This window comes from Fukomys damarensis, unplaced genomic scaffold (genome assembly GCF_012274545.1).
Source record: "Fukomys damarensis isolate Sample0158 unplaced genomic scaffold, DMR_v1.0_HiC HiC_scaffold_16, whole genome shotgun sequence".
Taxonomy (NCBI): Eukaryota; Metazoa; Chordata; class Mammalia; order Rodentia; family Bathyergidae; genus Fukomys; species Fukomys damarensis.
In genome coordinates, this window is record NW_022900928.1 from 126,221,635 (window position 1) to 126,235,424 (window position 13,790).

The window sequence follows — 13,790 nt, forward strand, 5'->3', positions numbered from 1 at the left end:
AATTTTTTTTTTTTTTTTTTTTTTTTTTTTTTTGGCATGATACATATGGGAAGGGTAAAGTCATTTTAACTTCAACTCTGAACACTTATGTAATGGCTTCTGAAAGTCAGTGTTTGAGTTTTCATTATCATCATTTTATTAGACTTTATTTTTGTATTATGGAGAATTCCTAAAAAATGAACCTGACTATCCCAGTAAACCTTATTTCTTACCTTAGGAACTGATGTATCTTCTGGCTCGCTTTGAGCAAACTTTTCTTGTTGGTCAATTTTAATTCTTAGAAGACTCCAGGTCTTTTACCAGACTTCTTGAGCCAGTCGTCCATACTGCTTACTGTTGTTGGGCCTTTCTAAACCTTGCCCGGGTTAATCTAATGGTATGCGTTTGAGCCCAAGGACTTCAAGGTACACTAAAAAGAGTTAGAAAAATCATAGCAGAGGGAAATTCATATATATTGTACATATATATGTGTGTATACATATAATCTGTATGTATGTAGAGATACATTTTCATAAAATTAAAAACTACATATTCAGAGTCCTTTTCCTGTTCTTCAAAGTTTTAGAGGCTATCATAGAATATTTGAAAACTGTAAGAAGTGGCAAGTATCAGAATAAAAAGCATTGATTCAGGGAGTCAGACTTGCCTTGGTCCATCCCACCGATACGATGAATGACGGCCTTGATTAAATATCTTCTCCAGGCCTCCTTTTCCTCACCTGTTAAAAGGGTGGGGAAGAGATACTAACACCTAGCTTTATGGAATCTTGTGAACAATCTCCCTTTTCCCACCTTTTACTTAAGGTACAGGGCTTTAAATTCTTTATTTACTACAATAGAAGACCCTCAAATGATATTGAATAAAAATACCTGGCTTGAAAAACTCATATTTGGAAAGGCCCATTTTTATTTCCCTCCTTTTAAACAGATGTATTCTTGGCTGGGCATGCATGCACTCAGGAGGCTGAGGCAGGAGGATTGTTGTGAGTTTGAGACCAGCCTGGACTGCATAGTGAGTTCCAGGTCAGTCTCAACTACACAATGAGACTCTGTCTCAAAGCAAACAAACAAAATGAGACAAATGAACAGATGTATTCTCTATTCATTATAATAGGTCCTCAGATGAGGCTGGATTATTGTCAGAGCATGTCACATCACGTATTACAGTGAAAATGTCTGAATGAGAAAAATGTTTCTAAATCGGATATAGTTGGAATTGATAGCTAAATGAAACAGATTCCCAGTATGTCAGGATTGTCTGCCCTACCTCCTAACCACACACACACAGTTCAAATGGGGTGATATGGAACTTATGGATACAGGAATTTTTCCCTCCATGATGGACAAGGAAATTGGCTAAAATTTGAACATACAGCATCAGAAATCTTATTAATATACACTTTATTTTGTATTCTTTTAGTATAAACTATTGTAATGCTAAGTGAAATTTTATTTTTTTAGCATTGTAATGAATTGAAATCCCTTCTCTGAGAAGGAATTCTCTTACCTAAATAAGATTTTTTTTTTTTAATTGAGAAAGGAGTTATAATACTTGCTCCTGGATATATTCCTTTAGTTGTTATCAAAAGGAAGGGTAGTTCCTTATTGGTCTTATCAGCGTATTCATTACTAAATGAATGAATTTTTTAAAAGATGTATTCACATCTCCTATAATCTAAACGTTAGACAAGAGAGGATCTGAATTTTAAGTGTCAAATCACTTTATTTCTAGTATGAGGAGTGTCTAGCATGGCTTTTCTGATATAAAAAGTGGGAATGTGAAATTTGGATAATGTTCTACTTGCATGATTATAAAATAATACTGCTCTTATATAAAGTTGTGAGTGCTTTTGTGTTACTTGCTGTGTATATCATTCTTTTCTATTTGGCTGTTATGCTGTTGCTGTATCTTAGCTTTGGTCTTATAATCATCACACTGAGTATAATTAAGCTAGAATTATTTTTCAGAAAGATAGAAAAAAACTTCCTGTTTTATCATAAAATAATACAGATTCACAGCTTAACACAAGGACTAGTTTTAGTTTACACTTTAAGGGACACTGTCAAAAGTTTTATTCACTGTATTTTTCTTTTTCTCATCTTAGGAGAACTTAGATGATCTAAAAGCAAGTTCAACATGAAAACCAAGTTAAATCCTAGATACACATTAGAAAAGTTCCTTTATGTAGGTCAGTGGTGTACATTTGGAAGACTGGTCCACTGAAAATTTACTAAAGCTCCTAGAGCAGGCACCAGCTGCGCCCTTTCCTCAGTTGGAAGGAGGATTCAAAATGCTGCTACGATTCAGTTCTTTGCTGGTTAGGAATTGCTCTCCCTTACTATATCTGTTACAATTATTTATCTGATTCACCAATATTAAAAAAGTAACATTTCAACAAGATAGTTTGTGTATTAGAATGTTATTTAAATATTGTTAGTTGAATTGTGTTTATTCTTAGAAGGGGCTTATTTTATCATTTTTCCTGAGCAGATAGTATAATCTGTGAGTAAAGAGAATAAGAAAATGACGTATGAGTAATTGACATTTTGGATGAATATATAACATAGAAGTCCTAGAAACATAGTCACAATTGGCATAGTATTTGTTGTTTGAAATTTTGCTTTTAAATGAGTAATTCCTGTTCCCTAACTGTTCATTTACTATCGCAGTTTACATTTTTATAACAAAGAAATACTCTGTTAAGAGACCATCTATTTACTCAGAAATTCCAGTGTACAAGTTAATGTTCAGATACAGTAGCCTTGGACTTCCTTTCCTTTTGCCACTAGATCTAATTACAAAACATGCTATTTGAAAGGTATTAAAGCATACTTATAGAAAGTGGGGCTTGAATGAAGTTTCTAACTTTGCCAAATACCTTTCTAATATACTTTTATATTATATGTGTCAATTGCCAGTGTAAGAAGACAAAATGAAATACGATGTGAAAGGTAACCGTATTATTTCTGGTTCTGCATTGTAAAAGGGAAATCTCTGGTGGACTATGTTAAAAATGGCAGACCCATTTGAACATACTAGTACATGTTAAATAAAACACTTTAGGAAGATACAGCAGTGGCTTCATGTAGCTAACTGTTCCCATGTTTGTGATGACTATTTCATTAATTTCACAAAGTAAATGTTAGTGCAATGAGTTTAAACCCTTTCTCAAATATATGCAATTTCTCAGTATTCTCTACTTGACAGAGTAAGTCAAGCATAGCTCCACCAAAGTCTCTGAATCCCTTACCCTGTAGGCCAGTAGTGGCCAACCTGTGGGTGCCACAGTGGGCTGTTTGTGTCTTTGAAAGTTCTAAAAGGTTCACCATCACTGCTTCTAGACTCTAGAAGTACCATTAAGCACTGGTTTTACATTTAGGACATCTGGAAACTAAATGTTGAAATTTTCTAGTATAAATTGAATTGTCATAAACAAGTGGTTTGTGTTCTACAACTGTTACAAAAGAAATTAGTACTTTTGGTATTAAACGTCTACTGTGGTTATTGCCTTGAGCTTATATTTGAGTGAAATTTGATCAGTTACCTTGAGAATGAGACATTCCAAATTGAATTTAATAATTCTTGAAATCCTTACTTGGATCCTGTACCTCAGTCTCCTTTCCATGGCTAGTAAATATTGCTGATTATTTGGGGAGCAGCTTTGTTTTCTGATTTTTAACCAATTTTATTGGAAAGGTTACTGCTTATCTAACTAGAGAATTAATTGTCCTCTGGCACCATAATACGCAGCGGGTCGAGTGGAAAGCCCCACGAAGTTTTCCAGTGCACCTTGGCTGTCATTCCAGCAGCCCTGTATGTCTCTCCTGGTTGTCTCAAAATCATACTCACATTGGAACGCGCTTCCTGTGATGTCCATAGCATGTCCCCTGTTCTCAGCTCCAGAATTGAGGTTCAGGTGTGGATGAGACACAGCTACATTAAGACATCAGACAGTAGTCAAAATTAACATGGGGTGAGCAGGGCGGGGTGAAGGAATCATGGGAAATGCGAGTCTCTAAATTCATAGGTTTTGAGATCAAGCTTTGAATGAGCAAGCACAATCATGCAGGTGCTACTAAAAGGTTCTTGACACGCTTTTAAAGTTGCCAGCGATGTTTGTTTGTCAACTAGAAGAGAGAAATACATTGTAAACATACTTGTCTGTTGTCTTAAATTTCATAGAGTATAAGCACTAAAAAGAATTAGATATCGGTGCTGTCTTGTCACATATTTCCTTTATATTTCAATCAACTGTGAAATGTAAAAATCATTTTATGACTCAAAATGGAGGATATATGAGGCAAATATCTTTCAAAGTATTTGAGAGATAATATTGTATTGAAGCATACAATATAATTTTATTTGACATTTATTTGTCTTTTTTTGCTTTTCTTACTTCTCTGTTTCTTGATTCTGTCTTGTACCTTCTCCTGCAAAAATCTGCCTTAGACCTGTGTTGCGTGGTGGGTCTGCTGCCGCCACTTCTAATCCTCATCATGACAACATCAGGTAACTTTTGAGACTTTGTAATTTGAATTTGTGTTTTTCAGGGCATAATGCACGTTGTGTTATAACTTGAACTTATATTGCTTTCCCTTCTTAGTAACTCTTCTGCTTCTTTCCAAAAACAAGGAGTCTGATCAGTCATGATATCTGGCCACTAGTACATGAGGAAAAATGCTTAATAATTGTGGGATAGCATGAAATGACATTGAGACATTTCAGAATAAGTTTTAGTAGTTTATAGGAGGTCATATTAAACACAAAATAATCTCACATCTTGTTTATGTACATTGTTTGAATTGTTAGCTTCTATCTAGCATTTCCTTTTTAGTTTTTAATTATCTATAATATCACTTTCAGTGCCTGGATATTCCTATCTGAAATGCGTTGTCTTGAGTTGGGAAAAATTGGCATTGACATCCCCTATAGTTTGTGAAGTTGAACATTTAGAAAGGAAATTTAGTTTTAAGGATTTTTATCACCTGTCAATTTTAGCCCTTCTCTTTTATTTTTCCCCTTTTCACAATTCAGTCATGCTTCACCTGAATAATTTTTCTGGTCATGTACAGGGTAGATAAAAAGGCATGCACAAACCTTTAAGGTCTCCAGTGCCAAAATCTCCATTTAGTTTTCCTTTGTTCAGGAAAAACAAAAGCAAAAACTGGTATTACAGATGCTGTTACTCTAATTTTTTTAGAACCAGTTAGTTTCAAACAAATGCACTGTCTGCAGCAGTAAATTTAAAACTGAAGGCTGGGGACGTAGCTCAGTGGTGCTGCTGCTAGCCTCGCAAGCACAAGGTCCTGAGTTTGATCCCCAGTACCAAAAAAAGTGGGGGAAAATAAGACTGAAAACACTGTCTGTTGAGCAAAAGAGGCTGGCACTTTCCAAAGCAAGCAAAGGGAAAACATTACTTTCTTATTAATCCCAAATTCTTGTTGGAAAAATGTGCCCTGGCTACTCTGCTGACTTGGTTCTTTCACAATCATAATTTCATCCAATGCCATTTTCCTGAATGTATTCCAAGATTCTTACTGCTTCATGAAGAGGCAGTGAGTGAAAAAGAAGCTAATTTAGCCACAAAAGGAACATTCACAGATTGCTACAGGTTATCTAATGTCAGTATGCACCATCGATGATTTAAATTCCATTTCGCATGCTTTATTAAAGTATCTAGGGACTATTTTCAACATTGAAGCAGGAGGATTTTTCTGAATAGATTTTTCTGTTATGTGCCCGGAAGAAAAATGTGATTATACTTCATATCCCTTTTGTAGGTAAAGTGGTTTTGGTAATGAAGACTTGCTGGGGATATTAGAATAGATGATCCATGTACCAACTCTCTGAATTGCATAGGAGTACCTTTCAATTCAGTTTATTTATATTCTAGGAAAAGTTACTGTGACATTCATTTTACTGAAATAACCGTTCAGGACATAAAATAGAAAGTGAATGGAATGTATGGTATATGAACTTTATCTCAGTGGAATTGTTAATTAAAATAAAATTTAAAATGTGGAAATCCGGGGAAAGGGTAGGATTGGCATTTGTATGTATTTGTTTTTTGGAAGTGTATGGTCATTCCTCTAAAAACCAGTGTCCTTTTGGAAGTAACTCTGTTTGAACAAAAATTACTATTTAATATGCTTTTTCTGGATTGTCTTAAGTGGTTTTCCAGTTTTGGTGTTTTGGTTTTTTTGGTACCAGGGATCGAACTCAGGACCTTACTTGCGAGGCAGGTGGCAGAAACACTGAGCTAAATCCCCGGCCCTATTACTATTATTTTATCCAAAGCCTTATAATTATTTATCTTTGAGTCAGTTCTGTATCTATATGTAGAGGCAAGATATAGTCAGGAGATTTTACAATTGCTTCTCTGGAAGAAACAGTAGAGAATCAGTAACTGGAAATAAGAGTAAGAATGGTCAGAGAAGAGGTAGTGAGATAAAGAGAAATAAACTATCAGTCTGTTTGTTTCTCGCTTTGTGTTCCCTGCTGGTGAGTCGCTGCCTGTGGGACTGCATGTGCATGGATGTAGGTCTGTGTAAGAAGTGTACGTGGACAGAGAAAGGCAGCTCTGAAGCCTTTTCAGCCAGGGATCCTTTTTAATGTGGCCAGTCTCCCCGGTTTGAAACTTTGTCTATTTGTATCTTTAGTTAGGGTTTCTTCTCATTCTTGGAGTCTCAGTATACTTTCCCAGGATCGTAGATAATTGTCATCTTAAGCTTTTTCCTTTCCTTCATTAATGTTAATTCAGATGGTAAAATATTTTGGTGATTTATATTGATAAAATCCAGTCTTTAGAATACGTCTTTGAGCATTACAGATTACCTGACTTCCAGTTACTCTTAGTTCTATTTTAATATCAACTTGTATTTTGTAATGTCTTATTTGCTAGGTACGGCATTTCAAATATAGACCCGACAATGGAGGGAGTGGCAGATGACATGAATGTTGTTGATGCAGCTTCATTAAGACGACAGGTATTTAACATGGCACATGTAATTCTAAATTCTGTTCATTTTAAAGTGATGGTTCATAACATTGTAGCATCTCTGCTGTTGAACCCATGAATTAAACTATTTACCTGTCAAACTTTTTAATAAACCATAATTTATTTTCCCACCTTAAAGATCCATTAACCACCATGTACATAATTTTGTTTGTTTGTTTGTTTGGGTTTTTTGTTTTTGTTTTTGTTTTTTTGGTACCGGGGATCAACCTCAGGACCTTTGGCTTGCACGGCGGGCAGTGGAACCACTGAGCTAAATTCCTTGCCCCCATCTACATAATTTTGATCAGCATAAAACAGTATTACTAAAATGGGTTGCTATAGTTCTGGCCAGTAACAGAGAACCTTGACATGTTAGGAACCCAATTGTTTCTTTGGCTTTTGATATGTGAACCAATCATTTCAAAATTTCTGTTACTATGTCTAATGATCAGTTTTGAAAATCTCCATGTTTAGTATGTGCAGTCTCCCCCTCCCCCTCTTCCCCTCTCTTGCATTCTGTAGTTAAGCCCTGTCTTGGAATTACAATTGCATGTGCATATTTTAATATATATTCCTAGAGCCTTTATAATCACAAACACACATGTGAGGAAAATATATTTTGTCTTCTCATTGTGTCTGCTAAATAGATGTAGAGGGAGATTGAGTGTAATGAAATGAAGTTTTTCTGGGCTGAGGATTTAGCTCAGTGGCACTGTGCCTGCCCTGCAAGCACAAGGTCCTGAGTTCAATCCCCAATACCCCCCACCAAAAAAAAGAAATGAAGTTTTTCTAAGTAAAGATCAGTAAGAGAACATGGGCTTAAGCAAGGCAATTTTTTAGCCCAGAGCTGTTCTTAGCTGAAGGAGGATGCTATCAGCCAGGGCTGTTTGTAGCGGCTGGGAAGTCTTCAGTCTTTCAGATCCGGGTCATCTGGGTGGTGGCACACCACAGGGCCTGCTCTAATAGATTCATTGCACTCAGCACCTCCTCGTGGACAGAGAAGACCGTTACACCAAGCTGAAGATAAGCAGCTGAGGCTGACCGTGAAGCTCATGGGAGGGCCATTGAAAGGGGCAAGAGTCCCATATTCTGTCTGAGGGGGTAAGCTCTGTAACACTGTCCTCTCATGGTCTAATCAAGGAAGGAAGGAAGGAAAGAAGGGTAGCCTTTCTAGTTTACAAACGTGAAGGAAGGGAAGTGGAAAAGAGCATTTAAGTGAATTTACATTCTCACAAGGAACTTTTTTTTCCAATTTGTGGTTGTGTTCATTTTGCTCCAAATGAAACTTGCCGTGTTATAATAATTCTTTTGATAATTTATTACATTACCTTTTTTTAGCTTGCTTTATTTATTCATTCATTCATTCATTCATTGAAATTTAATTTATTGGTGCATTCTAGGTAGACAGTACAGTTACATTCATTACTGGGATCTTGTACCTTTACTTGCCAGGTCTTGGTTCTCATTTTTTCCCCTTGTCCCCACCCTCCCTTCACCCTCCCCTCCCCCCCTTCAAACACTTTAATTCCATTTTTACATTTTCTTATATTTTTTTCCTTTTCCCTTATTCCCCCTTCCCTATCTTCTCACTGTACCTACACCTTTGGTCCTTTTCTTCGTATTTGCTAATTTTCCCATTACATTACTTCTTAAGAATCTGATTGCTGTATGCATTAAAGTTTCTATTTTTTATTTTGTGTTTGACTTTTATGTAGATAATCAAACTAAATAGACGTCTGCAACTTCTGGAAGAGGAAAACAAAGAACGTGCTAAACGAGAAATGGTCATGTATTCAATTACTGTTGCATTCTGGCTGCTTAATAGCTGGCTCTGGTTTCGCCGCTAGAGGGTAACCTCAGCACTCGAGTATATTGTCTCACCTGCTGGAAATATAAAGGGTTTACAAACATCTTTGTTTTTGTCTGTGTTGTATACTGTTTTATAGTCCATGCCCTAAACAATGTATTTCTTCCAGAAAGTAGGGAAAAGGACCTATATTTATAGAAGTAAAGGTATATTCTGTCCCTCACCTGTATTCCCATTAAGCTAGTTCTGCAGTAACACCTTACATAAAATTATTTTGCATGTTTTGTAAATAGGCTCTATTTTGTTTTTTTAAAAGAAATTGATTTTTCACCTCATCAGCGTGCACAACTGATTCTTTGAAAGGGAGAGAGAGGGACTGCTTCAAGAATGGATTTAGAAAGGTACCTGTAAAAGAAAAAGTGTTTCATGCTATTTCTCAATGCTCTGGAGCAGTTTTGTTAATAGATGTTTTTGCACTAACTTTCAACATTAACACTTTCGAAGTTATGGTCTGGTACCAGATTTAAGAAAATCAAACCATCTAATATTTCATGATCACCTGTACAAATTAATTCCTAACATTTCATCAGTTTATCTCACATGTGTGTGGTATGTGCATTATTTTCATTTTAGTTTTGCAGATAGTTTTCTATGAAGTACATTTTTACTAAGTCCGTGTGTGAATTTAAAAACTACAAAATAAGGTACAAGTGTGCATTTAATAAACTGTCAGCCAAAGCAGTACTCTCGTCTATGGAAAGAGTCATTGACTGTACGTGCTGTTACCTCCCTGCCACGCTATGTTGTGCACTTGGGGCCTTGAGGTAACAGGCACCCCCTTTCGTGTCTTTACCCTGGTGGGCCCTGTTGTAAGTGGTATTCTCATGTATTATGTCTGTAAAATGGCTCAGATTAAAATACCTCGAGTCATGTATCTTATTTTTCCATCATAGTTACTTGTTAATATATAAATCTCATGAGATTATACACAACAATGAAACCAAGTCCTAGGTATCCTTAGGTTCTCAAAACAATTTTTCCTATTTGGCTCAAAAACAGAATTCAATTAGGTACAACATTCTTCACACATACTCATCTGTCTTTCTACCAAAGCAGGGAGTTCTGGGAAAGGAGTTCATTCCTTAGATACAAGTAGATTTCTTGTTCTATTTATTCTCTGCTCTTTTCTCTGTTTAAAAAAAAAAAATCAGGATAATTCTTCTCTGTACTTAGGTTTGTGGTGAGTTTGATGATTTTTTTTTTTTTTTTTTTTTTTTGGCTCATGGAAGTGTTTCTGGCCATTGACAATATTCTAATGATGCCATGGCTATACTAATTCTAGCTTTACATGTATTGTGATTTATGTGAGCGACCCTCCCAGTTGATAGCACAGAAGTAATTAAAATGATGGATAAAATTGCACCTCTTCTGCTAAACAAGAATAAAAAGGATTTCACAACAGCCCAAACTGGACTGGAAGCCGGAATCTTGGGAGATGAGTACAAAATCTGTTTTCTCCCTAGTGTTTTTTTCACCAAACACTGAAGACTTGGCTTTCTTTAATGGTTCTGTAAAAGCTAGAATTCTTTTCCTTGGTTGGGTTCTGACTAATGGGATATCCGTGGCCAAAGCAGGGACCTCAAACACTGCTGTCTCCATGACAAAGGGACTGAGAAATCTCCTTTATCAAAAGGGGGCAACCAAAACATGCCCTCCTTGACCTCATCACATACCTAAGAGTCCAGGAGCTTGACTCCAACTTCCAAGTCGAACTATTACTCCAACCCACTTCCCCCAGAAGTTACTAATCACTGTTAAGAAAGAAAATATTTTTTGAGGTTAAAAGGACTGAATGCACTCCTGGTCAGGAGAAACAGAGATACTTCTTAGATGTTTGGGTTGAATTTTGATTGATATACAGTTGTAAATATATGATTTTTAACAAGCAAACAATATAGAGTAAGATTGTAGGTGCAGGGAGCAGGGGGAGAAAACGAGGGCTGAAGCATACAGTTAAGAATAGCAAATGTATTATTGTTAGACTATTTTCAGAACTCTAGGGTGTTTGTTTTCTTTCTCCCAGTTCTGGGAATACTTAAGTTGTTTACATTTAAAGGGATGATTTTACGAAAATAGTGTTTTTTTTCAAGAAAGTGTTCCTTTCCTGAGCACATGTCTGTTTTTCAGCTTGGCTATTTTTGGAATTGACGTCGAGTTGTTTTTCTGGGCCTTAAATCTAAAAGTGTTTATCATAAACGTTCTATTGATTACAATGAGTTACCTTAGTGCAAACTTGGATGTGCTCATAGTGAACAAAGACCAAGCAGTTACTGAAGAACAACTCAAACCCTGCTCTTGCAGAGTTGATGGACTAATGGGGGCATTGACATAAGACTCATTACAGTATGAGGGGATTACAAAAACAATTGTACTGCTCTGTGTGGTGGTGTACACCTGTAATCCCAGCAATTGGGAGCTACAGCAGAAGGAGTGACAGAAATTTGAGGCCAGCCTGGGCTATATCGGGAGTTCAAGGGCAACCTGAATTATGCAGTGAGATCCCTGGGCCTTGTATTTGGCTTAGTCAATGCTGTGCCTGCCTCACAAGTGCAAGGTTCTGAGTTTGATCCCTAGATCCTGTCTCAAAATAGCAAACAAAAATTTTTTAAAGGAAGAGTAACTTGCAGTATGTACTACAGGATAGGGAGGGAGTAGAAAGTTTTAGATGACAAAAACTAAAAAATAAAATTGTAAAGATTCCAAAGTGAAATGGAGCTTGGAGATGGGAATGAGAGTAAAGAAACATTGAGACAGTCATCTTGGTATACACCTGTAATCCCAGCTATTCATGAGGTGAGGCAGAAGGATCACAAGTTCTAAGCCAGCCTCAGATCCAGTAAGAACCAGTCTCAGAAAAATAAAAAGGCTCAGTGGTAGAACACTTGCCTAATGTGTGTGAGGCTCTGAATTCAGTGCCCAATACAGCCGGGAAACACACAGCTTTGCAAGTGATTCGGTACATTTTGTGTAGGGTGTAGGGAGGGTGTGATTGTGTGCAGATGTGCATTTGGCCGTTTAGCTACCAGATCAGAGATGATCTGCCCCCAAAAGATACAAGTAGCCCAATAGACTTCAGGTATTTAATTTGTGGAAGCAGTTTCCATAATTCTAAAGAATGAAGAACCCACCAGCCATTTCACCTGATCACGTCACAGCCAGTCCTTTCGTACGTGCTCTGAAATAGACGAAAGTGTCTCTCCCCTGCCCTGCAGAGAACCGGAATCGTATTTCCCACTGCTATGGTAAAACGAAAACTTGTGTTGTTCACTCAAGGACAGTGGACTGTCATATTCATTTTACTTGTTTTAATTTCATGGTAATTAGTATGACCTTTAATAATCAGGGAGTCTTCACTAAAAATTGGATGCTAAGGATACGATTCACCATTGGAAATGTTTACAATGGCTCTATTTTGTAGCAGACTCTGCTACGTCTTGATTGTTCCAGGAATGAATACAAGAAACGTGTCTTTGGATGATGGAATTTAAGATCCTGTGTAGCACAAATGCAAATGCTGTTGCCATTGTGAGAAAAGCTGTGAAGTAGGGAGTAAAGATGGATGTGTGCACACCTGTAACCCCAGCACCAGCAGGCTGAGGGGAGGAGTCATGAGTTCAAGCCCAACCGGGGCAAAAAAGTGACTTAACAAGACCCCGTCTCAAAAATAGGTGTATGATTGGATGGATAAAGTGGGCTGGGGATATATCTCAGTGCAGGGAACCTGGGTTCATCCCCAGAGCCCCCCAAAAACCCCACTTTTCATCAGGTGGTTAAGCATAGTCTCCAAGGGGTAAAAAGTGGTATTTGCACTGAAAAAAAATTCAGCCAGAGGCAAGAAAGGTAGGGTATGGGAGGTAGGGATAGAGAGGAGAGATCTTTTAAGGAGCTTAAGCGGGAAAGTGACTGATGAATAAATGGATGAGGATGTGGCCCCTTGTTCTGTCAAATTCTGTAGTGATGGGTGTATAAAAATACATGCGATGTGTGTTGGGTATGATGATAGTGGCTTTGGTGAGTGCTAACTCAGCTTACTAGAATTAAGTACACTGAGAAGGCTTCCTCAGGTAGGTAGTTAAGCCAGGCATTAAGGGAAATAGGCACGTGTAGGATTGTAGTAAATTAGTAATAAAGGCTCATGACTTCTTGATGTTACTAATTTATTTGGACAGCTATAATGTAATATAAGTTGTTTCTGGAACCTTAAGCCCAACAAACATTTTTTAAAAATTCAAATAAATGCAGAAGTGAGTGCATTCAGAAAAACAAGTTTTTAGTTTTGTCTGTTTTAGAGCATTTTAATATGGCAAATACATGGTTTGGTTATCTTTCAGTGGTTGTCATATATGGAAACGACCTTTTGAAAGACTGACTTTTTCTAAGATAATTTTACTTACTATAAAACTGTTAACAGGGCTGGGGATTTGGCTCAGTGGTTCTGCCACCTACCTCACAAGTGCAAGGGCCCAAGTTCTATCCCCAGTACTAAAAAAACAAAAACTGTTAACATAGGAAAATAGGGTATAATGAACTGCCATACACCTGTCACTGAACTATAACAATGAACACTGTTTCACTTTTGGGGGGACATGGGCTTTGAAGTATTTTAAAAACATGACTACCCCCTCCAGCATATAAATACACATCTTTAAGAGTTAAGGACATTTTCCTTTATAACCATAAGACCATTATCAAACCTAGCAAAATTAATGTCTTAATATCATTTAACCCAATTGTTGTATATGTGTGTCTCAGTTATCCCTTCTAAGATCTGTATAATCCATGTAACTCAAACATGCCCCCACTCATCAGTGTTTTGTTTGTTTGGTTTTTTTAACCAGTAGTGAGGGTGGAACCCAGGATATGTGGATTGAACTGCATCCCCAGCCCTTTTTATTGTGAGGCCAAGGGCTCACCAGCTTGCCCAGG

General features: G+C 37.0%; 1 protein-coding gene across 22 annotated transcripts in view; it reads left to right on the top strand.

Moving 5' to 3' along the window:
- Mff (mitochondrial fission factor) overlaps nt 1–13,790 on the top strand; it is a 42,300-nt gene that overhangs the window by 21,662 nt on the left and 6,848 nt on the right. For 9 of the 22 annotated variants that reach the window (XM_010611743.1, XM_010611755.1, XM_010611748.1 and 6 more), the window contains 4 exons: nt 2,919–2,951; nt 4,450–4,509; nt 6,902–6,986; nt 8,713–8,907. In XM_010611743.1, coding sequence (XP_010610045.1) covers nt 2,919–2,951; nt 4,450–4,509; nt 6,902–6,986; nt 8,713–8,844 — 310 coding nt within the window. In that variant the 3' untranslated portion in view covers nt 8,845–8,907. Of the gene's footprint in view, nt 1–2,918; nt 2,952–4,449; nt 4,510–6,901; nt 6,987–7,978; nt 8,367–8,712; nt 8,908–13,790 lie in introns of those variants that run through there. The other 13 variants (XM_010611745.1, XM_010611756.1, XM_033764664.1 and 10 more) reach the window with 4 other exon arrangements.